This window comes from Carassius auratus, chromosome 34 (assembly GCF_003368295.1).
Source record: "Carassius auratus strain Wakin chromosome 34, ASM336829v1, whole genome shotgun sequence".
In the NCBI taxonomy this organism is placed as follows: Eukaryota; Metazoa; Chordata; class Actinopteri; order Cypriniformes; family Cyprinidae; genus Carassius; species Carassius auratus.
The window spans coordinates 4,914,025-4,941,129 of record NC_039276.1 but is presented as its reverse complement, the minus strand read 5'-3'; the positions used below and the strand labels follow the sequence as shown (position 1 = coordinate 4,941,129).

The following is a 27,105-nucleotide window of genomic DNA, read 5'->3' as shown; positions in this document are numbered from 1 at the left end:
GCTCAGATTTTCTGGTTCTAGTCAGAATCCTGGCAGCAGCGTTCTGGATGAGCTGCAGCTGTCTAATGGAGAAGGGTATTCCTGCACAACCGGAGGCTGCAGTTATAGGACCGCAATTCTGTGACCGCAGCTTTAGGACCCTAGTATTTTTGTGACAGCGCCACCTACTGTACTGAATCAACACTAATTAAAGATGGACGAAGTGGACAGCAACCAGACGGTGAGTATCGATATTTAATTAAGTTTTATTTTATAACGTTTAAACGGTGCAAAGTTTACATAGTGAGAACTGCTATCTATGAATTAATAATTATATATATATATATATATATATATATATATATATATATATATATTCCAGTTGAATGTTAAACAAATGTTTCTTATTTATTTCTCTCTGTCTCTCGCTCTCTCTTTCTCTAGAGTTGAAGCCTACAGCCGTTCTATCCATGCAGCAACTGATGGAAAAGGGGTTCACTTTGGTGCTGTTGTGATGTTGTCACAAAAATGACATGTATATACTGTACAGACCAAGAGTTTGGACACACCTTCTCATTCAAAGAGTTTTATTTTCATGATTCACACTGAAGGCATCAAAACTATGAATTAACACATGTGGTATTATATATGGAATTATATACATAACAAAAAAGTGTGAAACTACTGAAAATATGTCATATTGTAGGTTCTTCAAAGTAGCCACCTTTTGCTCTGATTACAGCTTTGCACACTCTTGGCATACTCTTGATGAGCTTCAAGAGGTAGTCCCCTGAAATGGTCTTCAACAGTGAAGGAGTTCCCCGAGAGATGCTTAGCACTTGTTGGACCTTTTGTCTTCTGTCTGTGGTCCAGCTCACCCCTAAACCATCTGGATTGGGTTCTAGTCCAGTGACTGTGGAGGCCAGGTCATCAGCAGCACCCCATCACTCTCCTTCTTGCTCAAATAGCCCTTGATGCCTTCAGTGTGACTCTACAATTTTCATAGTCATGAAAATAAAGAAAACTCTTTAAATGAGAAGGTGTGTCCAAACTTTTGGTTTGAACTATAATACAGTATTGTTCAAAATAATAGCAGTACAATGTGACTAACCAGAATAATCAAGGTTTTTAGTATATTTTTTATTGCTACGTGGCAAACAAGTTACCAGTAGGTTCAGTAGATTGTCAGAAAACAAACAAGACCCAGCATTCATGATATGCACGCTCTTAAGGCTGTGCAATTGGGCAATTAGTTGAAAGGGGTGTGTTCAAAAAAATAGCAGTGTCTACCTTTGACTGTACAAACTCAAAACTATTTTGTACAAACATTTTTTTTTTCTGGGATTTAGCAATCCTGTGAATCACTAAACTAATATTTAGTTGTATGACCACAGTTTTTTAAAACTGCTTGACATCTGTGTGGCATGGAGTCAACCAACTTGTGGCACCTCTCAGCTGTTATTCCACTCCATGATTCTTTAACAACATTCCACAATTCATTCACATTTCTTGGTTTTGCTTCAAAAACAGCATTTTTGATATCACCCCACAAGTTCTCAATTGGATTAAGGTCTGGAGATTGGGCTGGCCACTCCATAACATTAATTTTGTTGGTTTGGAACCAAGACTTTGCCCGTTTACTAGTGTGTTTTGGGTCATTGTCTTGTTGAAACAACCATTTCAAGGGCATGTCCTCTTCAGCATAGGGCAACATGACCTCTTCAAGTATTTTAACATATGCAAACTGATCCATGATCCCTGGTATGCGATAAATAGGCCCAACACCATAGTAGGAGAAACATGCCCATATCATGATGCTTGCACCTCCATGCTTCACTGTCTTCACTGTGTACTGTGGCTTGAATTCAGAGTTTGGGGGTCGTCTCACAAACTGCCTGTGGCCCTTGGACCCAAAAAGAACAATTTTACTCTCATCAGTCCACAAAATGTTCCTCCATTTCTCTTTAGGCCAGTTGATGTGTTCTTTGGCAAATTGTAACCTCTTCTGCACATGCCTTTTTTTTAACAGAGGGACTTTGCGGGGGATTCTTGAAAATAGATTAGCTTCACACAGACGTCTTCTAACTGTCACAGTACTTACAGGTAACTCCAGACTGTCTTTGATCATCCTGGAGGTGATCATTGGCTGAGCCTTTGCCATTCTGGTTATTCTTCTATCCATTTTGATGGTTGTCTTCCGTTTTCTTCCACGTCTCTCTGGTTTTGCTCTCCATTTTAAGGCATTGGAGATCATTTTAGCTGAACAGCCTATCATTTTTTGCACCTCTTTATAGGTTTTCCCCTCTCTAATCAACTTTTTAATCAAAGTACGCTGTTCTTCTGAACAATGTCTTGAACGACCCATTTTCCTCAGCTTTCAAATGCATGTTCAACAAGTGTTGGCTTCATCCTTAAATAGGGGCCACCTGATTCACACCTGATTCTTCACAAAATTGATGACCTCAGTGATTGAATGCCACACTGCTATTTTTTTGAACACACCCCTTTCAACTAATTCAACTAATTGCCCAATTGCACAGCCTTAAGAGCGTGCATATCATGAATGCTGGGTCTCATTTGTTTTCTGAGAATCTACTGAACCTACTGGTAACTTGTTTGCCACTTAGCAATAAAAAAATATACGAAAAACCTTGATTATTCTGGTTAGTCACTTTGTACTGCTATTATTTTGAACAATACTGTATATATATATATATATATATATATATATATATATATATATATATATATATATATATATGTATATGTATATGTATATGTATGTATGTATATATGTATATAAATAAACATTCTTGAATCATTCTTGTGTCTTGTCTTGCCTCTCAACAACTTTTAAAAAGTCAAGAGACTTTTCAAGAGACAATTCAAGACTTTTAAGGTTCTTAATTTTTTACAATTGTTTTAACATTGATATACATCAATTTTACAAAATTTATATTTCATTTATATTATGTGTAAATTCATGTTTAAATTAAAAATTGTGACTCAACGCACACTTAGTAATTTAACTCTGCTGCATTTTAAATAAAAAAAACATGCTACTGAGATTAATATATTGATGCTATATACAAAGTAACGTGATTGCAAACTAAACCAACAGAGTTCTAGAACTGCGTTCCTGAAACTGCAGCCATCGCTATATTGGCCAGTACGGTAGGTGGCGCTGTCAGGAAAAACTAGGGTCCTAGAACTGCGGCCCAGATCTGCGGTCCTGAATCTGCAGCCTCCGGTTGTGCAGGAACATACTATTGGTCTAATGGTCTTTTTGGGAAGGCCAGTGAGGAGCCCATTACAATAGTCCACCCTGCTGGTGATAAAGGCATGAACAAGTTTCTCCAAGTCTTGGCTGGAAACAAAACATCTAATTCTTGCAATGTTTTTTAAATGATAGTATGCTGATTTAGTTACTGCTTTGACATGACTATTGAAACTAAGGTCTGTCTCCAGAATCACACCAAGATTCCTGACTTGATTTTTAGTTGTTTGACCCCTAGAGTCAAGGTATGCATTCACCTTGAACACTTCATCTTTGTTTCCAAATGCAATGACTTCAGTTTTTTCCTTGTTTAACTGAAGAAAGTTCTGGCACATCCAACTATTAATTTCATCAATGCATTGGCAGAGGGAGTCAATGGGGCTGTAGTCATTTGGAGATAAGGCTAGGTAAATCTGGGTATCATCAGCATAGCTGTGGTAGGCAATTTGGTTCTTTCTCATTATTTGACTTAGTGGGAGCATATACAGGCTAAACAAGAGCGGTGCTAGAACTGAGCCTTGTGGGACTCCGCATGTCATGGACGTCCACTTAGACTTGTGCTCTCCTAGACTCACATAATAGCCTCTCCCTTCTAAGTATGATCTGAACCATTGAGTACCATCCCAGAAAGCCAGACCCAGTTTTCCAGTCTCTCTAGTAGTATGTTATGATCGACAGTGTCAAACGCAGCACTGAGATCTAGCAATACCAGCACCCATATTTTGCCAGAGTCACAATTTAAGCGAATATCATTTATTATCTTAATGAGTGCTGTCTCTGTGCTGTGATGCGGTCAGAAACCAGATTGAAAATTGTCTAGGTATCCATTTGAGTTTAAGTATTTGTTCAGCTGATTAAAAACTACCTTCTATAATTTTGTCTATAAAAGGAAGATTAGACATTGGTCTAAAATTGCTCAAAATGGTGTTATCAATATTGCTCTTTTTCAGTAGGGGCTTAATAACTGCAGTTTTTAGTGAGTTTGGAAATGTCCCAGAAAAAAGTGAGGCATTCACCACTTCTAAGAGATCTGCTTCTAAGCAGATAAGCACACTTATGAAAAAAGATGTGGGAAGTGTGTCAAGATAGCAGGTTGATGATTTTAGGTGCTGCACTATGCACTATCAATTGTTTCAAAAATAGACATATTATCTTTTTGATATTTTGGCCGAATCTGTCTGACCTCTGCATTACTTGAGGATGTGCTAATCGCCTTCCTGATATTTATGATCTTCACAGAAAAGAAAGAAGCAAACTCATTGCATTTGCTGTCTGAGAGCATATCACTGGGAATCTGACTTGGGGGGATTGTCAGTCTCTCAACAGTGGCAAAAAGAGTATGAGTGTTATTTAAGTTACTGTTTATAAGGTTTGAGAAGAAGTTCTGTCTAGCTGTGGCTAGTTTCACATTAAAAGCATGAAGGATGTCTTTATAGATGCTATAGTGAATTTCAAGTTTCGTCTTCCTCCACATCCGCTTTGCTTTTCTGCAATTTCTTTTCATAGTCTGAACTGCTGTTGATCTTCTCCAAACTGATTTCTGTCTGTTTGTTTTCTTACTGACTATTATTGGAGCAATATCATCAATAACATTCTTAACTTTTGAGTTGAAGGAATCAAGGAGAATATCAACAGAGTCTGCAGAAATGCTTGGTGTTAAAGATATAGCCTCCATAAATAGTACACTTGTGTTCTCGTTTATGCATCTCCTTCTGACAGAGACAGATCTAGATTCAGTGTTAGCAGAGGTCAATATATCAAAGAAAATACAGAAGTGATCAGATAGTGCTATGTCCTTAGTAACAATGGATGAAATGTTTAGACCCCTACTGATGATTAGATCCAGAGTGTGTCCACTTTTATGTGTGGGTCCATGCACATGCTGAGTCAGGTCAAAGGTGTTTAGAACCGTTATCATTTCTTTTGTAGTTTTGTTTTCTGCATTATCTATGTGAATATTAAAATCCCCTGCAATTGCAAAACAGTCAAACTCTGTGGAAATCATTGATAACATTTCTGTGACCTCTTCAACAAAGGCTGGAGAGTATTTTGGAGGCCTGTAAATAATAATAAACAGAATGCGTGGAGCACCTTTCAGCACAATCCCTAGATATTCAAAAGACAAGTACTGACCAAATGACACTTGCTTGCATTGATAGACATCTTTAAATAGAGCAGCTACACCCCCACCTCTTCTAACAGTCCTGCAGACACTCATGTAAGTGAAGTTAGGAGGGGCTGCTTCATTTAGGATTGTTGCACTGCAGCTGTCTTCAAGCCATGTTTCATTTAGAAACATAAAATCCAGATTGTTTGTGGTTATAAAGTCATTGATAAGAAATTATCTATTTCTTAGTGAGCAAATGTTTAAAAGTGATAACTTGATGGCAGTGCTTTGTGTCTTTATATCAATCTTAGTTTGATGCATAATAGGCCACAGATTAGAGGAGTTTGCCCTTCAGCTTGAGAAGGCCTTAGACTTTCTATTACATGATCAAACTGAAATAGAGAAAGCTACAGGCACACTGGGTTCCCGCTTGTTCTGGAGGCATTTGTCAATGTTGCTATTATAGCGGGGACCCGACACATATCACGGAGTAGTGTGTAGTAGGAATCAGTTGTTTTTCAGCAGATAGAGAGTGAAGGGAAGCTACTCAAAACCCCATCAACCAATGCAGTGATGACGGATCTAATAGCACCAAATGAACAAAACCTCTATCCACTGTCCAGTAGAGCATAGAGGAATTAGTGGAAGTAGTCCACACACATTTACAAAAAACATGATATGATAGCAGATTTCTTTTTGCTTGTAACTGACTTTTTAGGGTTTAGGGTAAACAATCAGTCAAAATCTTTGCATCACTGCTGTACAGTACTGATGATGGAGCAATATCTGTTAGGTATTCTCAGAGTCTCAGTGTGAGGAGACTCTTTGAGAATGGAAAGGAAATCAAAGATAAAAATACTGCAGGTGCTCCTGATAATGTTGAAGAAACGTTCAGTTCAGTTTCTAAATGTCATGACATGCAGAGAATGAGCAAGGGTCAGGACTCAGCATTTAGTGAGGTGAGGCCGACACGCAGATCTGGATAAAGGACAATGTCTGCTTGAGGCAATCAAGTTCATCCTGACCCTGTCCTTCATTGATTTTTATGTTCAAGGTAAATGGAGCAATTTTGTAACGCTCCAGTCATATGCTGTATTTCTGTCAGGCTTCCACACCAACTATGACAATCTGAAAACCAGCAACATATTACTGTGATTCTAAGAGCGCAAATCAACACTTTGAACTACAAACTGCTTTAATCTTCAACAGAACACCACACACACACACACAGATCTTCTTACATCATCAGCAGAAGGGCGTAAGTGCGGGACTCAGAGAAATCGGGTGGATAGGCGACCTTCAGTGGCAATTCTGCAAAAACACATGAAGAACAGACCAACGTTCTATCAAATATCTTCAAAGGCATTCAAGTCTGTTTCACTACAGCAGATCCAGCAATTCTAATGCTTCACACGGTCTGCTAAAGCTGCTGAAACCTGTTTATCAGCTGAACGGAGCAGTACGTTACCGAAGTGGTCGGTCTGGATGCTTCTGTACTCCAGCAGCTGGATTCGTTTGTATCTGAGAGCAGCTTTTAGCACAGAGTTATTCTCCAGGATGTAATAATCTGACGAGAGAATTTTAAGAAGAAAGAACAGTTTTTAACATAGGACACAGTGGACAGACTTATAGAAGGATACATTTAAATAATAAATACTCACTGGCAGAGTTCAGAGAGTGTATAATCACTGTCGGCGCTCCTGGACCTGCAGGAAAACCAGATACTTTAACCATAACCTGTGCTAGTTTGGATGGTGGGGCGAAAGGTCACTCAGCAGGACTGCGGACTGTAATGTGGGGGTAAATAATAATTGGTCTTCTTACCTTTGCAGTGCAATAGGACGTGTTGATTAGTGGGGCTAACAATAGCACTGAAGAACGTGCAGTGAGCTTTATTCAGCTCACAGGTCAGACATCGCCGTGGAAACAAGCCTACTGTGGACACACTGCACACAGAACGGACCAATCAGAGGCCCGGCTTCCTGTCGAACTTATGTAAACTCACATCACTATTACACACCTTGGTCATCAGAGGGACGCTCATTAAATCAGGACACAGTGTTGATGTATTTCATGAATAAGTTTTACTATGAGGAGCGCATTTGATGAACGGTTCTGGAGGAATGGACACAAACAGACATGAATCTCACCTGAAGAGCTGCCTGCGGGTCGAGGAGCCCTCAGTGCTCAGGAAATATCTGCATTAGAACAGACTAAGATTTACAGTGGTTTCAAAACACTGTGATCACATGTAATACAGTTAGGTCACATTTGCTGATCCCTTCATTATTAGAGGCCTGGTGATGATATTGTGACATACTGGAGGTTCATGTTTTACTCACATGCTCTGGCTGTTCTCATCGTAAGCCAGAATCTGCGTCACCTCCCAGTTACCTGATGTAAGATGTCGCACCTCGTTCTGATCCGCACGTGCCTACATAAACACACGAGGACATCAACACGCTCTCGATCACATACAGATTCAAACGCATTGGCATCATTCTGTCCTGCCATGTCTGTACCTGAGAGGTGAACATGGCGATGTGGTGGAAGTCTCCTCGTCCTCCCTGCTTTACCGGGACGGTCAGGAAGAATCGGCTGGCGTCTCGTGAGAAGAACGGCTCTTGATTCTGGAGACAATAGATGCATTAAACTCATGTGATGGAAGATCATGATGCAAACATCTAGTGGAGATTCACCTGTTTTGAGAGCCAAACTTCTGATGTTTCCTCATGCCTCTGAAAAGAAACATCACCATCATCATCATGACAATGACATTGACAAATTCAGCTGTAAAGCATATTATCATCCTTAGGAAGCACAGCTCTGTGTGTGAGTGAGTAAGTGTGTGTGTGTGTTTTTTGTGTGTGATGTGTGTACCTTGATGCAGGCTCCAGTGGTGGAGTCGCAGACGGTCAGAATAGAGACGTTCTGCGCTCGGTTTAACCAGCGCACTGCTGTCTTGGTCTTACTGATCCACTTCACCATAACCACATAGTGCTCCCTACAGACACAGAGAGCGTCAGAGCATCGGCTGAGTCTCCACCACAGACCCGAACACACAAATGCCATACCTGAGCTTGAGCTCATCTGGTGGTGTGAGTTCAAGAGTGTGTGTCGGTCCGTACAGATTGACTACAAACACTTTCACCATGGGATTGAGCTGCCCAGCCTGCAAACAAAACACGTGTGAATAATTACAGTTATAAAAACATGACCTACACAAATAATTCAATCTTTTCATTAAGGACAGATGACAAAAGGAATGTGACATTTCCTTCAACATACTGCCACCCTAAAATGTCTAAACAATTTGTCTTCAATATGTCAAAGTGTCATTCAATTAGATAAAAATTAATTAAAACGAGTGTCTATATCAATCCCATCATGCATGGGTCTCAGTGGAGTCCCTGAAGGCCTCTGTACCCAGAATCACTGCACAATATTCACACTTAATCTAGTTAACTCTATGTCATTCTAAACCCTGGCAAATGGAATCCCAAACTGTATTTTGTTTCATGTTTAAATGGTGCTCATACTAGGGTTTACAATTAATGGTGTATTCGTAAACTGATGTTTCACACTGTACCTTCCTAAACACTGGGTTGATGATTTTATTTGTAGTAAATGGACAAACGTGGCATTCAACCTATTTATAATCTAGTATCATAAATCCTCATAATATACTATACTATACTATTACGTTTTTTCACACTGTACATGTTGAAACCCACAAAAAACTGTTCTGGATTAAAAGCAGGCTTTAGAAAGGCAACCCAGAATTTCCCATGTTATTTCCCCCTTTTTAAACTTCAATCTCATTTTACATCAAATAATGACGCATGTGTCTTTAATGGTCCACCTCACCATGGTTTTCTGTCAATGATACTAGAAAAGTATCTTATCTTATCTTATTTTTCTTAGAGAAAAATTATATCTGTGAGGTTTTCCAGTCAGGATTTAGACCATATCATAGTACTGAGACTGCTCTCCTTAGAGTTACAAATGACCTGTTTTTCTCATATGATCTTGGTTGTATCTCTCTATTAGACTGGAACAGTTGGCATTAATGGAAGTGCATTAGCATGGTTTAAATCGTACTTATATGACCACCATCAATTCGTTGCAGTGAATGAAGAGGTATCATATCGATCACAAGTGCAGTATGGAGTACCTCAAGGCTCAGTACTAGGGCCGCTACTCTTCACGCTTTATATGTTACCCATGGGAGATATCATCAGGAAACATGGCGTTAGCTTTCACTGTTATGCTGATGATACTCAGCTCTATATTTCTTCGCGGCCCGGTGAAACACAACAACTTGAAATACTAATGGAATGCATATTTGATATAAAAAACTGGATGTCGAGTAATTTCTTACTGCTAAATTCTGAAAAAACAGAGGTGTTAATTATAGGAACTAATAACTCTGCATGTATTAACATAGAACACTGTCTAAGTCTTGATGGCTGCTCTGTCAATTTTTCGTCATCAGTTAGGAACCTAGGTGTGCTATTTGATAGCAATCTTTCCTTAGAAAGCCACGTTTCTAGCATTTGTAAAACTGCATTTTTCCATCTCAAAAATATTTCTAAATTACGGCCTATGCTGTCAAATGCAGATATGTTAATCCATGCATCTATGACCTCAAGGTTATATTATTGTAATGCTTTATTGGGTGGTTGTTCTGCACGCTTGGTAAACAAACCACAGCTAGTCCAAAATGCCCTAACCCTAACCTAGAATATGGAAATCAACTGCGGGCGGCAGATCCTTTTCCTATTTGGCGCCTAAACTCTGGAATAACCTACCTAACATTGTTCGGGAGGCAGACACACTCTTGCAGTTTAAATCTAGATTAAAGACCCATCTCTTTAACCTGGCATACACATAACATACTAATATGCTTTTAATATCCAAATCCATTAAAGGCTGCATTAATTAGGAAAACCCGAACCGGAAACACTTCACATAACACCCTATGTATTTGCTACAACATTAGAAGAATGGCATCTATGCTAATATTAGTCTGTTTCTCTCTTATTCCGAGGTCACCGTGGCCACCAGATCCAGTCTGTGTCCAGATCAGAGGGTCACTGCAGTCACCCGGATCCAGTACGTATCCAGACCAGATGGTGGATCAGCACCTAGAAAGGACCTCTACATCCCTGAAAGACAGCGGAGACCAGGACAACTAGAACCCCAGATACAGATCCCCTGTAAAGACCTTGTCTCAGAGGAGCACCAGGACAAGACCACAGGAAACAGATGATTCTTCTGCACAATCTGACTTTGCTGCAGTCTGGAATTGAACTACTGGTTTCGTCTGGTCAGAGGAGAACTGGCCCCCCAACTGAGCCTGGTTTCTCCCAAGGTTTTTTTTATCCATTCTGTCACCGATTAAGTTTTGGTTCCTTGCCACTGTCGCCTCTGGCTTGCTTAGTTGGGGTCACTTCATCTACAGTGATATCGTTGACTTGATTGCAAATAAATGCACAGACACTATTTAACTGAACAGAGATGACATCACTGAATTCAATGATGAACTGCCTTTAAGTGTCATTTTGCATTATTGAGACACTGTTTTCCTAATGAATGTTGTTCAGTTGCTTTGACGCAATGTATTTTGTTTAAAGAACTATATTAATAAAGGTTAATTGACTTGCCACACACACACAGATCAGCTTTAAATTGGCCAACCTAAGCTCCCGCCACACAGTTTTTGTGCTGATGTTAATGCCGGTGGAATTTTGGAGGTCTGGAATCAGCAGAGCATTGATTCAATTTTATTCTCCATGCACCTCAGCACTTGGTGACCCACTCTGTGACTGTACATGGTCTTCTGCTGCTCCTAAATACTTTCACTTTCCAATAACACCACTTATAGTTGAGTGTAGAATGTCTGGCAGAGATTAAATTTCATGAACTGACACTGTTACTGTGATAGGTGGCATCCATGCTTAAATCACTGAGCTCTTCAGAATGACCCATTTTTTCCACAAATGTTTAAAAAATGCAGAATGCATGGCTAGTGCTTGTCTTTATATACCTGTGGCAATGGGTCTGATTGAAACTGTTGCATCACTTTGTGGTATGGTGCCTGTAACGCATCCTGCCGGAAGACTCTTCAACACATAGTGAAAGCAGATGAGAGGATCATTGGTGTCTCCCTCCCTTCCCTCTAGGACATTTATGGAACCCGTCTCACCCGTAAAGCCCTCTGCATCGCAGGTGATCCCACTCACCCATCACACAGCGTCTTCAGTCTACTGCCATCAGAGAGGAGACTGCGGAGTCTCCAGGCCAGGACCAGCAGACTGAAGGATAGCTTCATTCATCAGGAAGCTGAACTCCCTCTCGCCCCCCTGCAACCCCCACCCCAGGCACCGCTGAATGCTTTTTGTCAATTTAAACAAGCTTTTTGTCAATTTTGCACTACAATCATTTTATAATTATTTTATCTGCACTGTTTATATACTTCACTGGTTTGCACTCTATATGCCATGTGCCTTGTGCTGCTTTAACTGTATAGTTGTAATTTATATTTAATCTGTATCTATCTGTATTTTTATGCTCTACTGTTAGTGTTATTTTTATGCACCAAAAGTCTGAGTAACACAATTAAAATGTTCTATATGTATGTGCTGCACATGTGGAATAATTGACAATAAAACAGACTTGACTTGACTTAACTTGATCTGAGCATGAGGATGTGAAGGTCAAGCACAGACACTTACCTTCGGATATGGGTACTGTTTGCCTTTAGGGTATGTAGAACCGGTGAAAGTGGGCAACACCATGTTTGGCACCAGACTGTCATTCAGGACCAGAAATGCCAAGCGTTCGCCATCAGGTGACCACCAGTGTGCCACATGCATGTGCAGGACCTCCTCTGTGCATGTGTGTTTCCAACAAAACAAGAGTTTTAAAAACTGAATGGAAAACTGGATTTTTTATCTGTGCTGTATGAGATCTCAAAGTCAAACACCTGAGCTTCACCACGCATCTTCATCTGGAGAAACTGTGAGGTAACTTACAATCAACTTACACAAGAGAAAATTGGACAACACTTACTGTGCTATATGTGTCTCACAAGAGGAAAAATGCACCATCATCAAATATTTCTTAAATCTTATACAGAGATATAATAGACCAAGTCTCACCTTCATAGAGCCAATCAGCGATGCCGTTATAGATGACGCCCTCTTTTCCAGATGAGGTCAGTCGCAGGGAGTTACTCCTGACATCCGACTGATAGTAAATATTATTTTCAAATATGTACACCTACACACACACACACACACACACACATACACAAGATATTTAAAATATCAATCATGCTTTTATTAAATCACACTTAAATACTATAACTTCACTTAAACTTGGTTGTGTTTTATTCAGTGTTATTGCATGCATACCAGGGTTAAAGTAAAAAAAACATTTCCTGAGCTTGAACTTTTTTTCCAGGGGCAAAAGCTATATAATACACTTGGAAAATGAGCTATATCCCTGCTTATCCACAATAGGGGTGTGACAATACAGAGAGATAGAGAGATCCTAGTGTACTGGCAAATTATAGGCCTATTTCAAATCTTCCATTTATGTCTAAAATTTTAGAAAAAGTTGTGTCTGCTCAATTGAGCTCCTTCCTGCACAAAAATGATCTGTATGACGAATGTCAGGTTTTAGGCCCCACCATAGCACAGAAACTGCACTTGTTAAAATTACAAATGACCTGCTCCTTGCGTCAGATCAAGGCTGCATCTCATTTCTAGTCTTACTTGATCTTAGTGCTGCGTTCGACATCATAGATCATGACATACTCATAGATCGATTACAAAACTATACAGGTATTCAAGGGCAGGCTCTAAAATGGTTTAGATCCTACCTGTCCGATCGCTACCATTGTGTTTACTTAAATGGGGTGTCATCTCATTTATCACCAGTAAAATATGGAGTGCCACAAGGATCCGTCCTAGGTCCCCTTCTATTTTCAATATACATGTTGCCCCTTGGTATTATTATTAGAAAATACGGAATTAGCTTCCACTGTTATGCTGATGATACTCAGCTGTATATCTCAACGAGACCAGATGAAACTTCCCAATTATCTAAGCTAACAGAGTGTGTTAAAAATGTAAAAGATTGGATGACAAATAATTTTCTCCAATTAAATTCGGATAAGACAGAGATATTAATTATTGGACCAAAAAACACTACACAGAGTCTTGTAGATTACAATCTGCAACTAGACGGATGTACTGTTACTTCCTCTACAGTCAGAAATCTGGGTGTTATATTAGACAGCAATTTGTCTTTTGAAAATCATATTTCCAATGTTACAAAAACTGCATTCTTCCATCTTAGAAACATTGCCAAGCTACGAAACATGTTATCTGTTTCTGATGCAGAAAAGCTAGTTCATGCATTCATGACCTCTAGACTGGACTATTTTAATGCACTTCTAGGTGGTTGTCCTGCTTCGTCAATAAACAAGCTACAGGTCGTCCAAAACACAGCAGCTAGAGTCCTTACCAGGTCAAGAAAATATGATCATATTACCCCAATTTTACAGTCTCTGCACTGGCTACCTATTAAGTTCCGTATCAGTTACAAATTATCATTACTTACCTATAAGGCCCTAAATGGTTTAGCTCCTGCGTACCTAACTAGCCTTCTACCACGCTACAACCCATCACGCTCCCTAAGGTCACAAAACGCTGGACTTTTGGTAGTTCCTAGGATAGCAAAGTCCACTAAAGGAGGTAGAGCTTTCTCACATTTGGCTCCCAAACTCTGGAATAGCCTTCCTGATAATGTTAGGGGTTCAGACACACTCTCTCTGTTTAAATCTAGATTAAAAACACATGCTAAGCATTCGAATAATGCATCTCTTAAATTGTGAGTGTAGTTGTATCTGATCAAATGTGCATTATTATTCATTAGCTTGGGTTAAACTAATTCATTTTACTTTGTTGGATCAGCAGCTATGCTAATGATGTCTCTATGTGTTTCTCTGTTTCTGCTGGATCTTCATCCCGTGGTAACTAGGATTTACACAAGCTCCAGTCTGGATCCAGAACACCTGAGAAGAGATGATGCTGACCCTCAGAGGACCTCAGATGATGCTGACCCTGAATCAAGAACAGAACTAACAAATATTGCTACAAGTGTGACTGAATCATATAATAATTATTAATTATTAATAATATATAATTATATTCATCATCTGGCTGACTACGTCTTGTATAAATTTTTCTGAAAATCCTTTCATTCGTGCACAAACTGACAGTCACCACTTATAAGCTACTACTAAATATTGTAGAAACATAATTTTCTGCAAAGTTGATTTGTAACGATTTGTATTGTATAAAGTGCTATACAAATAAACTTGAATAGATTTTTTTTTTTAAAGGTCTGGAACTCATGGCAGCTTTCATTGGCCAAGGCCCATGTGGCTGGTTTGATCGACATGTCAAACAACCAATAAAAGTTTGTTTTGTTCATCGCCACGTTTCAATGCATTGAAATGTCGCCACAATAACAGACTCTCTGACATTTCACATACTTTTGAAAATCAAGTGTTTAGTTTATCCTGATAAGCGCTCATCATCACAAGTTGTAAACTGTTCAATTTATAGTGTTGTCCAGCATATATATGAGCACTTCACTGACTCTGACAAAAATCTGTGCTTTCAAAGCAATTAAGAGATGACGTCTCACAACCTGCTATAAACCTTACCATCACAAAACAGTACTGAACACAAACACAATGCAAAAACTTAATAACTCTGGAATCAACAACTCTTTAAGGTGTGTCTGAAGATAAAGAATAAATGTGTATAACAAAAGAAGAGCTCACCAACTGCTGGCCTTGGACGCCCCACGCTGCATGCTGCAGTTTAGAGTTCAACACCTCTGGAGGATCCAGCTGCAGAACCTCCCTACACACACACACACACACACACACACACACAGAGACACACACACACACACACAGAGAGAGTGTTCAGACAGATGCATTATTACAGCTGTAGTGTTTCTGCTGCAGTAGGTGATTGCTGGCTGATGCTGCTCATCTACTGTCTTGTTTTATGGGTGAATGTGAGCTGAATAGATTACAGCGCTCCTGTCAAACACTGATGATCAGAACATTCAACATCACAGCAGCACATTTCTGCTGCTCCTTCTCTCCCATCTGCACTTATTTACTTGCTTATGCTTATTTATTTTTTTATTTACTGCAATGAAGTACTTTGCTTCACGATATTTGAACCCTTCAGCTCATTTCACATTGTTCTGTCTAGAACACTTTTTACAGTAAGTCATGTTTAAAGAGTGTTCTGTTGTATGTGTGTGAGATACAGTGAGATCAATAACAGCTCTTACTCCACCTGGTGTGAATGCTGTATATGATGTAGGACGCCGTGAACGAGTGCCGGTAAACCTACGGTCAGAAAACAACAACTAATATTAAACACAGGAATCTTTAATTTACAGTTTTTCTCGATTGCTAACACACAATAACTAATTAATTAGGTCCAATATTCAAAGACACGTTTCTCAAAACTTTGAACACACTTCACCTATTTGCACACAGTTTTCAAATTTGTTCAGTGTTTTCTGCAAAATTCTACATAAAAACGGCATTGTGACGAGTGGGGCAGTCAGAGTGTGTCATCAGTGAATGATTTGAAAAAGGGGACATTATTTTTAGGGATTAAATAAAAACCACTGGGTGGATTTTTAACGTTATAGGGTAAATGTGTACACACACTGCAAACACACATGTATGTTGAAACAACATGAAAAAGTGAAATTAGCATCCCATGACCCCTTTAAACAGATGTGTACAAACAAAATGTCTAATTCCACTATGGCGCTCAGCTGATTTGTGATGTGATTGTCTTGGCTTTAGGAACAAAACATTTCTTTAAAGGTATTAAATTTAAGACTTTTCTAGGCTGCCTATGAAAGTCTGTAGATTGTTTTAAGGAAGTGGGTCAGTCTTTCTGGGAAAATTCAGGCTGTGACACTTTGTCAAACAATCATAACAGGCTGGGTTAGATTGGGCTGTTAATTATATTAGGATCTTTTAACATGCTGGTGAATGACGTTCAGTCTCTTGTGTGTTACATCTCTGTTTCAGCTGATGTTACAAATTATCATTACTTACCTATAAGGCCCTAAATGGTTTAGCTCCAGCGTACCTAACTAGGCTTCTACCACGCTACAACCCATCACGCACCCTAAGGTCACAAAACGCTGGACTTTTGGTCGTTCCTAGGATAGCAAAGTCCACTAAAGGAGGTAGAGCTTTCTCACATTTGGCTCCCAAACTCTGGAATAGCCTTCCTGATAATGTTCGGGGTTCAGACACACTCTCTCTGTTTAAATCTAGATTAAAAACACATCTCTTTCGTCAAGCATTCGAATAATGCATCTCTTAAATTGTGAGTGTAGTTGCATCTGATCAAATGCACATTCTTATTCATTAGCTTGGGTTAAACTAATTAATTTTACTTTGTTGGATCAGCAGCTATGCTAATGATGTCTCTATGTGTTTCTCTGTTTCTGCTGGATCTTCATCCCGTGGTAACTAGGATTTACACAAGCTCCAGTCTGGATCCAGAACACCTGAGAAGAGATGATGCTGACCCTCAGAGGACCTCAGATGATGCTGACCCTGAATCAACAACAGAACTAACAAATATTGCTACAAGTGTGACTGCATCATATAACAATTGCTGTTAATAATGTTCATCGTAGGGTTGATTATGCCTTTAATTGATTTTTCTGTACATTTCTGCCATATGCTCATAAACTGATAGTCACCACTGATGAGCTACTATTAAATATTGTAGAAACTTAATTTTCTGTAAAGTTGCTTTGCAACGTTGTATCGTTGTACAAAAAAACAGAATTGAATTGAATTAATGTTTGCTCGCATGCCTATAGTGAGTGTGAATGAGCATGAGGAACAGGTACCAGTTCAGTTTAAAGTGAGTTAACTAGATAACTGAAGTTCGGGGGGGGGGGGGCTGACCTCATCCAAACACAGAGACTATACCCCCATCCTGAGTCTCTCTGGGCCACCAAACCAAATCAACCTGTTATCATCCCTTCCCCTTTTCCCATCCTTCCCTTCCCCATTCATCCCTATATTCATACAATAAAGATTAAAAACATCCACAGTGTGGCATGTCTTTGCTAGTGAAACATTAAAAAGCATGTCTATTGCAGAAGTTGCAGAAAGCAGCACATACCTGTTTGACGTTGTAGGCAAAGAGCACATACTTCATGTCTGGGCTTATGGAGTATCTGGTGGCTTTGAAAGTATCCTGGAAAAACATGACAGATGTCATCCTCATTACTGCAAGGGATCGCAAAGATTCACCCCAAAAACTACAGACTTTGCCTCAACATTTCTGCTGGGAACGACTCGTTCTAAAAACCTTAAAGTGTCATATCATGAAAAAAAGTAACTTTCTTGATCTTTAGAGATAAAAATGTATAATCTGTACTATAAAAGCATTCTGTGACTAAAACTTAAAAAATCCCAAATGGTCATCTACTAAAACTAAACAGTTTAAAACTGCAAATAATGTCACAAAAGACACTCTTCCTGAACAACAGAGCAGCCTAGTGTAAGAGGACTGGTAAATCAAGCATGTCGTTATTATGGAAACACGGTCTTTTGTACAAATCCAGCTATTATTTAGTCTTGTGGATATGTAAACATTGCTAAGGTGACATAGATTTTTCAGGACAGTACTAAATAAAAAATGACAACAGTTTTTAATGATTAACATTGTGAACTGTGTAAACTGTGTAAGGTGTGTATATTTAAACATACGAGCTCAACAGTGTGTGTGTGTGTGTGTGTGTGTGTGTGTGTGTGGTAGGTTTTTACTCACAAACGTGGTGTTCTTCAACACGATCTCTGTCTCGTTTGTGAGGATGTTAAACCTGATCACATGTCCATGGTGATTTCTGTAGATCACCTCAGATTCTGGCAAAGAGAAAACATCAGAGCGTCAGTATTTAACAGCAAGTCATGTGATTAGTTTGTAAGAGTTTGAAGCGTTCAAGTCTCAGAGGGATGCAGGATCAGATGCACAATTTGGTCAAAATGCTGATCTTGGAGGGTTATTTTTGTAAACACAGTCAGCTATGCATGAATTAGAGTGAAAACACATCTGATTCGTCCATCTGTGTGTTATCAGATTTTACAGACCAGCTGCTGCTTGTCAAATAACTTAACACGGATTTGCTAAGTCCTATTCATTTCCAAATGAGTTCACTTTCTTTTCTGCATTTGACCTGTGCTCTTGCTTGTGTCCGATCTATCTTCAGACGCATAAACAGGCAGAAAGTAAAGAACTGCTGGTCTGTTTCACCTCGAGTTACTCATATTTATGAGCTGCATGATGGCTGTAAAGCTATATTTCCAGTCTGAGAGTCTCGCGGAGTCACTATTGACTGCAGTGAGGAAAAGCAGACGGTGAAATATTCATACAGCTCTCAGTTTTAAACTCTAAACCGGAACAAAACTCTGACTGCTGACAACAGAAAGCATCTGGTGAACTGACACAACTGATTTAATGCTGAAAGCTTGAGGAAGGAAACAGTGCTGAAGTCAGGAGATATTTGCTGTATTATTGGACTGTCCAGTAATTTGTAGTCCATCATAAAGCTGGATGAAGGGCTGCTCTGAATAATGCTGAATAATATTTTTAAAGCACAAACATTTGTCTAAAAAGGCTAATTTTCCAGTGATGGTATTGTGCATTTGAAGATTAATTTTACGAGGAGAAATAAATTCAAACAACAGCAGACTTGACTCACACTTCTGTTACACAATCACTGATAAACAGATGACGGATTTGATGTGAAGAACTGTCTCTATTCAACAGCATCACAACTATGAAGCATTTCATCTTTCAGGGTTTGATTCAGCATAAGACAGGAGAACTGCTGCTATCAAATATTTGTTCTCTCGTGCTCTGCGTGCGATGCCTTCACTCGTTCTGAGGGTCACGTGCTGAATGCACACACAAACACTCACTAGAGGACGATCTGCGTGCTGCAGCACATCCATGGATCAGACTCACTGAAGAACAGAGTTAAGCTGAAGTCTGGATGGACTGCAGGACTCTGATAAACACTGATCTGTCTAGAACAGAAGCTGAAGGATTCACTGCATCACACTCACGATGAAATATTCATGCTGCTGCCGCCAGTGTAAGACCTGAGTGCCCCTTTCCCCATCCTGTTACCATAGCAACTACCACATCCACCACACACACACACACGCAAACACACACACACACACACACACACACACTCACACTGCCAAGGCCTGTGATTCCTGATATGGCAGAAGTATTGCAGCGTAACTAGACGGTATTCACGAATCTGAAAGGTCAAGTTCTCAAAGTCACATCATCAGATGCTTTCACACACTTCATGAATTATTTAAACACATTCACGTCCTACATGCTGGCCCTATTTCTACCGAGTGACGTCTCATTGGTTCTTATGATGCAGGAAACAGTATTTGACACAGCTTTCAGTCAGGAATGAGTGCTAACAGGAAGTTAAACTGACACACTTACAGCCGTAGAGGCAAAATATGGAAAAAAGTCAAATGGTTGTGTTCCTGCACAGTGTCCTGCAGGAAGCTTCAGACGCAAACCTGGAGAGACCGACAAGCCACAGCGTCTCGAACTCTCGAACCCTAACCCTAACCCTAACCCTAACTATGAGGAGGATCGGTGATGATCTGAGGAGTTTCTGAAGGACTGGAGTCTGGCACAATCGCCTTTAATCAACTCATTTATCTATATGTGTATGTGTATATGCCACTCTAATACACATAATGCAGTTTCTAAATAACCTTCTAAATTATAAAAATAATATTTGTTGTTTAAATTCATATTGATTTACACAGTGTCTCTCATAACTCGTCTTATAACAGATATATTTTAACATGACATAATTAAGACAGCACTAACAGGTAAAGTAAAATGTAATGAGTCTATAGTCTAATATTTGTTCTCTAGACTTCATCTATCACGCACTAATGAGCAGTGGACACAGATGAGTTCCTGAAGAGGTAAAGTAAATCTGATATTTTGTGTACAAACTGTTTTATTGCCTTCTTTCTGTGGCTGAAACACTGATAGAGCGATTACATGAGGTGTGAGACGTTTATTCTGTGATTAAACTAGTAAAGAGAAAGAGATGATTGTGTTGCTGCTTGAACTGCGCTGTTTAATCAGCGATCTGTCACGCCACATCACACAGCATCAAACAGCATCAAACAGCATCAAACAGCATTTGTTGTTTCCTGTAAAAAAGGACATCACTGGAAAGATGAGACTTTGATTCTTATCAAAAGTAACAATATATAAACCTGGAAGTTTCCAAAGAAGTTCCACCCCAAAATCTTCTGTATGAATGCGTATAGCATTATACCGCGACACATTTCCGCTGATTTCTACATCGTTCTCTGTTGAAGAGCTCTGCAGCAGCAGCACAATCACTTATTAAGTCTATGTTTGCGGTCTCAAAAGTTTCATATAAATCTGAAGATTGTTTTAAAAAAACTACTTTAAATGGAAAATGTTAATGTCAGACAGATGGTTTCTTCTTGTCCAAGTAAGTGATAAATACTGTTTATTTCTCAGTGTCTGTGGTCATAATCAATCATCCTCTGCAAACTGCTGTGCTTAAGAGCTCATGATGGTGTACAGATGATTAATGAGGAATTAGGTAACCAACTGACCTCATCTACATGTGATTGCTCCACTGAGAAGACTTCAGTTACTCCTCTGCACTCCTCAGACCAGTTCCTCATCACTTCTAACCTCACACTTACTCCTGAAGCGCCTCACACTCCTCCGCTGGTCAGACCGTACGCTCTCTCTCTCCATCTCGTCTATCTTCTGTGGTTTCATCCTCACTTCCTGCTCTCTCTCAGTTTTCTGCTCTGGACACGAGCAGTGCTACAGACACTCTTTACTCCACTCTAACATCTTGCTTGGACCACCTTTGCCCACAGTCGTCCAGACCAGCACGCACCGCCCCATCTGCCCCTGGGTGTCCGAGCTTCTCCGTGAACATCGCTCTAAACTCAGGGCAATGGCACAAATCTACCGACCTCAGTGTGTATCAGTCTCTCCTCTCTTCCTTCTCTACTAATGTTTTCACTGCTAAAACAACATACTACCACAACAAAATTAACTCTTGCACAATTTTCAAAACGTTCTCTTCTCATCTCTGTCCTCCTCCTCCTTCATCAACTCTTACAGCTGATGACTTTGCAATTTTCTTCACAAATAAGACAATAAACATCAGTGACCCATTCCCCACACCGCAGACTGATGATAACTTCATAACGACTAATAAACTTAAATACACACGTTTCCAAACTTATCCTTTCCAGTCATCATACGACCTTTCCTCATGATCCTTCCTCCGCTCACTGATGCAGCGAGAGTGGTCTTCAATCAGCCAGAAAAAGCTCACGTTACTCTTTCCCTCATTAGGGATCACTGGCTACCCTAACCCTAACCCTAACCCATATTTTTCGCCAGCACCCGACCAACTAATACTATCATTTACCTATTCTATTCTATTCTATTCTATTCTATTCTATCCTTTTAACTGTTACTCACATTTTTGAACATAGACTTGAAAGTGCATGATGTGCCTACATTTTTATAATTCATGACTGAAAACATTTTGTAACATGATTTTATTGTACCATTTTCATGATAATGTTTGATTTTATAATGGGTTTCACAGGATGAATTTTGAGATTTTAAGCTTTCAAGTGATGTACCATTTCTGATGATTTCTGAAGTGTGATAGAGGAAAATGCAATAAAGAATAGAAAAGAATTTAATTAATCTACTACTTTTCCTACATTATTTTTAACACAAAAGATTGGTAAAATATCTATTAAGGAGTCTTAGACCTTTCCAACGATGTATAGTTTGTCATGATTATATCAGGATACTTTATACTGTTGCTGTTCTTTCGTTGATCTGATTGCTTCTATTGTTTTCATTTGTAAATCGCTTTGGATAAAAGCGTCTGGGTTTTCAAACTGAGGGTCGCGACACACATGTGGGTCACAGAATGGAACAAGGTGGGTCGCACAAAGTCACTTGGCTGCAGCTAAATTAGCGTTTCAATGACACACACACACACACACGCACACACACTCACACGGTTCAGTCTAGGGCTGCACGAATGTGACGAGTGGGGCGGGAGTGATTGGAAATGAGCGACACGTGCTCCACTCACCGGTCTCGAGAACCACGGAGGAGATGGAAGGATATAAAAGAGGAGCGATGACAGTGAAGGATGAGAGAGGACCAGGCCTGGGCTTTATTTTGTATTTTGGTTTTGGTTTTTGCTTGTGCGCCGCAGTCGTCTGTGAAGGACTGTCGCACTGTTTTGTGTTTATTTGGTTATTAAAAGGGTTCCGGCCTCCTTCCTGAAGGAGTCATCAAGGCAGTGAGATCGTCCCTCCTTCCTCGCGGGCTTCGGCACCAGTGTAACACATTAAAAACTTCACAATCACGGGGGAAAGAAGGAGGCGGGAACCGGGAACCAATCATCACATCAATATAGCCCACCAACATTAATAACGAACTGCATTTTAGAATTGTAATTAAGTTCGCGTGCATTGCATGTTTTGAAGCGCTCATATTTTTTTTACCTATTTCACAAATTTTTTTATCTCAAAACTTGAGTTTTAGATCGTTCTGCTTGGCTTCTTATGCTTTTCTAAAAAAAGTGTTGGATTGTGCTCAGTTCCCGTACACACACGAGAGGATCGTGAACACAACACAGCACAGATCACAGTTCACTGGAGGGAGCCTGCTTCACGTTATTATGGACACTACATATTTTAACGTCTGTAAACAAAACTTTTCAGGTGTACTCTAAAATAAAATGGTTATTTTTCTTAAATACTTAATTTCTGGCCTCAAACATTTAAGTAAGGTTAGGCTTAATGTCAATGTTTTTTTTCTCAAATATTTTGGTGGGTCGTGAAATTGATTTCACTTGTCTAGGTGGGTCGTGGAATGGAAAAGTTTGGGAAACACTGTGCTAAATGATTAAATGTAAATGTAATGTAATGAATGAGATCCATTAGAAATGAACGATGGATGTGGTTCTGTGGTCGTATCATCTTACCGTTGATCCAGTGAGCTTCAGGGTCGTGGACGTAGAAATCTGTGCTGAAAAGATCCTCCACCGTCAGCTTGGTGTCGCTGCCAGGCTGGGTATCCACTGTCACACAAACAGACAAACGAGAGCACCAGGTCAGTAATGGACTCACACGTCACGTAACAAACAGCAGAGTAACGCCGCTCACACCGCTGCTGATGTAAAGCTCGAGATTGTCACAATGCAAAAACAGGTAGGACCTGGAGAGTTGTGAACACAAGCACTGTAAGAAAATCACAATGAATGAGGGTTTGCTGTAGTACCTGGAGTGAGGAGGATCACAGACATAGTGATGAGAGAACAGACCACCAGAATGACCAGCAGAGCGATGGCGATCCCCTTCCAGTTCCTCTGAGGAGGACTCATTCCTGCCAGATCCTTCAGGAAACACAAACACACACAAACACCTCATTTCTTCAGCTGCCACAGAAACTGAGGCACGAATGTTGAGGTTTAACATGTAGTAATGACTTGAGTGAGTAATACTAATGTTTCATTTGGACTGATTTTATTCCCTCGAGTTCATTTGTTCATTTGATGAGGGACGAGTGTAAATGATCAGGGTAACAGACAATGTCTCATGTAAGATTCGTTTGGAGTCATGATGTTGAGATGTACTGTCCTGATTCCCGGAGCTTCAGCACACCGACATCAACGTGACCAAACGAAAGCTCCTGAATGAGTGTAGAAGAGTAAACCAATCTTGTTTTAAAGGAAAGTTATATTTAGATATTGTACATAATGTCTTCAGTCAATGATAATCGCTGTTCTTTCAGAGGAAGATGAACTCTCCAGACCTTGGCTGTGAGTGTCTGCACACGTGTATAAAGACAGAGTAAGCGTGCACCGCTATTTTTAGTGAGGTGACACGTGTACCGCTGCTCACTTTGACCTCGCCGAGGGCATATTTAGGACGTTCAGAGGACGAACAGATCCACAGAACCATCATTCATCTCTCAACATAAGCGGCAGACATCAGGTTCCTCTCACTGCGTTCCTTCACACGCCATCAAACACCGTAATCAATACAGAAGACGTGCACTTGAAACGTTCAAAAACCATACACACGTAACACACGTAACACACGTAACACACGTAACACACGTAACACACTCCACATAGGCAAACGTTAGCAATGTCACTGTGCAAAAGTCTCCTACATGTGTCTGTAAAGGCATGTGCATGTCAGAATTATAAAATCATCATGACTTCAGGGGCCAGAGTATCTCTTACTCTCTTCGGATTCAAATTAGAACAATCTACGATTTTTATTTATGTAACTGGCTTTAAAAAAAGAAGTTATGTCTAATTAGATGACTTGCTTGTGAAACTATAGTCTAAACATTTTATGCGACTGGCCACTGAACACAACATCATGTTTTTACAGTAAAATGCAAAGCCTCCGCGAGAACAAGAAACAAGTCATTCCTGTGAAGTTCATTCACATCAAGAATGAGCATTTACCTGACAACAAACCAAATGTTTTTACTGTATAGATCATTACATACATCAGAGCTTGTAGTGGCGCAAAACACACAGAATTAAAGGCACAAATGTTGGTGTGCTGTTGCCTTTCATGTCACACAGATGAGCATGAACCTAACCCGTGATTAGTGAGGTTTATATATATATGGAGGGGGGGGTCGAGAGCTATAATGCAGTAATGAAGTACATCGTTATTTCATATCACACACACAGACACTGAACTGCAGAGACGTTTCTCAGAGTGCTGTGCTGTTTTTTTTAATGTAGTTTCATGGTTCCCTGCATCTGACCTCATAATGTTATTGTGTGCTTTCATTTTCAAGAAAGAAGAGAGAAACTAATACATAATGAATGTGAACCCCTGCTAATGGTCTGTTTGTGAAGGCATCATAATGTCAAATACATTTATTGAGCTGATGTTAGAGATCAAACCGCATCAGTGTCGCTCAGAAACATACAGCACTGAATATCATCTGACATTTACAAATGTATCAACATTAATAATGCACTATTGTCACCAAATCTCATATTTCTATTCCATTACTTCAACATGAAACAGGATTTGCAGAAGCATCCAGATCCTCATCTCAGTGTACTCTTGAGTTTGACTCATTTAATTATCTGATGTAGGGATGCTCATATTGACCAATTAATCATTAAAAGAAAGTTAGAAATGTGACTGATTAATACTATCAGTTAAACAGTTTTGCCAGGATTATGGACTGTCTGTGCATGTTTTGCTCATTTCTCTTATTTGGTCATGTTCCTGACGTCGTCTAGGCTGATTGTCATTTGTGATCATGTGTTTCTCCAATTATCCTGACCTATGTATATAAATCTATGCTTCTGCATTCTGTCTCGGTCAGGTCTACTTGTTATGTCCGTGTGTTTCCTGCTGTTCCCAGCATTCGATGTACCCTGTGTTCCTATTTCGTTTATTCCACTACTCCATTGTTGCCAGAACGAGTGACAGAAGACCCAACCAACTACAGTTACCTCCATGTGTTCAATGTTTTTCCTCAATGATTTCTTTTGATCCCGCTGTTTCCATGGACCTCCCTCGCCTCAAAGTCCTCCTCTTGCTGGAGAAGGGGGACAGAACTCTCCAGAACCATACAAGACTGTTCCAGCTGCTAGAAACAACCACCAGCTACCCAAACGACACGCTCATTCTCATGCTCATGCTATTCTGTGAAGGCAGCTTGAACACCGCAAACAGACCTTCATCTGAAGATGGTCCTTAAGAGGATTTCACTGCCTTCGTGGAGTGGACATGGTTCACTATCCACTGCCTGTCCTGTGATTTCGTCAGATCCACTCCAGACCCAGTGCCCAGATCACCAGTGCATCAGCCTGAGCCCACCAATGATGGAGAGCCAATTCCAGCCGCGATCGACGAGCCAGCGCAGAGCAGAGTGACTGAGTGGAGGATCGTCCCGGGCCTGGAGCTCAAGACGTCAGACCAGGTGTGAGAGCCGCACCTGTGCGATGCCCCCCACGAGGGAGAAAGCTGCAGACTGTGTGCACACGTTGAGGAGCTCTGCCCCCTGCACTGCAGCTGAGAGGGAGATGAGTATGATCAACGAAGAGGAGAGTGCTCCAATCCCTGAACCCAGTCCAGACCTCCCTCCAGTGCCCACTCCTAGAAAGAGCACACCATCGTTACGGTGCAAGCTCAGTGGGTCTGCCATCCTCCATCCTCCATCCTCCATCCTCGATGGCTGGAGATTCCCTCACCTCCACCTCCAGCCTCCTGATTCACTCACGAGTTGTTCAAACTTCCTGAAATGAGTTAAAGCCAAATACTGGATTGCATTTATACTGTGAAAAGTAATTGAAAGGAGTCATATGATGTTATTTCAAGTTTTCCTTTCTCTTTGGGTGTTACAAGCCGTTTGTGAATAGATAAGATACCTGCAAAGACTAAAGTCTCAAGCTCAAAGAGATATACTTTATAAAAGTTAAGACTTAGTTAAGACTAAACACGCCCCCCCCCCCCATGTCTATG

General features: G+C 40.1%; 1 protein-coding gene across 2 annotated transcripts in view; it reads right to left on the bottom strand.

The window, feature by feature from the left end:
* dpp10 (dipeptidyl peptidase like 10) overlaps positions 1 to 27,105 on the bottom strand; it is a 63,403-nt gene that overhangs the window by 4,231 nt on the left and 32,067 nt on the right. For both annotated transcript variants that reach the window (XM_026217577.1, XM_026217578.1), the window contains exons 2-19: positions 23,876 to 23,990; positions 23,580 to 23,675; positions 18,281 to 18,375; positions 17,630 to 17,704; positions 15,758 to 15,810; positions 15,226 to 15,307; positions 12,527 to 12,647; positions 12,101 to 12,255; positions 8,438 to 8,535; positions 8,244 to 8,367; positions 8,063 to 8,101; positions 7,886 to 7,993; positions 7,706 to 7,797; positions 7,514 to 7,561; positions 7,188 to 7,309; positions 7,025 to 7,069; positions 6,832 to 6,930; positions 6,605 to 6,674 (exon numbers count right to left, since the gene is read on the bottom strand). In XM_026217577.1, the coding sequence (XP_026073362.1) occupies positions 6,605 to 6,674; positions 6,832 to 6,930; positions 7,025 to 7,069; positions 7,188 to 7,309; positions 7,514 to 7,561; positions 7,706 to 7,797; positions 7,886 to 7,993; positions 8,063 to 8,101; positions 8,244 to 8,367; positions 8,438 to 8,535; positions 12,101 to 12,255; positions 12,527 to 12,647; positions 15,226 to 15,307; positions 15,758 to 15,810; positions 17,630 to 17,704; positions 18,281 to 18,375; positions 23,580 to 23,675; positions 23,876 to 23,990 (1,637 nt within the window). The remainder of the gene's footprint in view (positions 1 to 6,604; positions 6,675 to 6,831; positions 6,931 to 7,024; positions 7,070 to 7,187; positions 7,310 to 7,513; positions 7,562 to 7,705; positions 7,798 to 7,885; positions 7,994 to 8,062; positions 8,102 to 8,243; positions 8,368 to 8,437; positions 8,536 to 12,100; positions 12,256 to 12,526; positions 12,648 to 15,225; positions 15,308 to 15,757; positions 15,811 to 17,629; positions 17,705 to 18,280; positions 18,376 to 23,579; positions 23,676 to 23,875; positions 23,991 to 27,105) is intronic.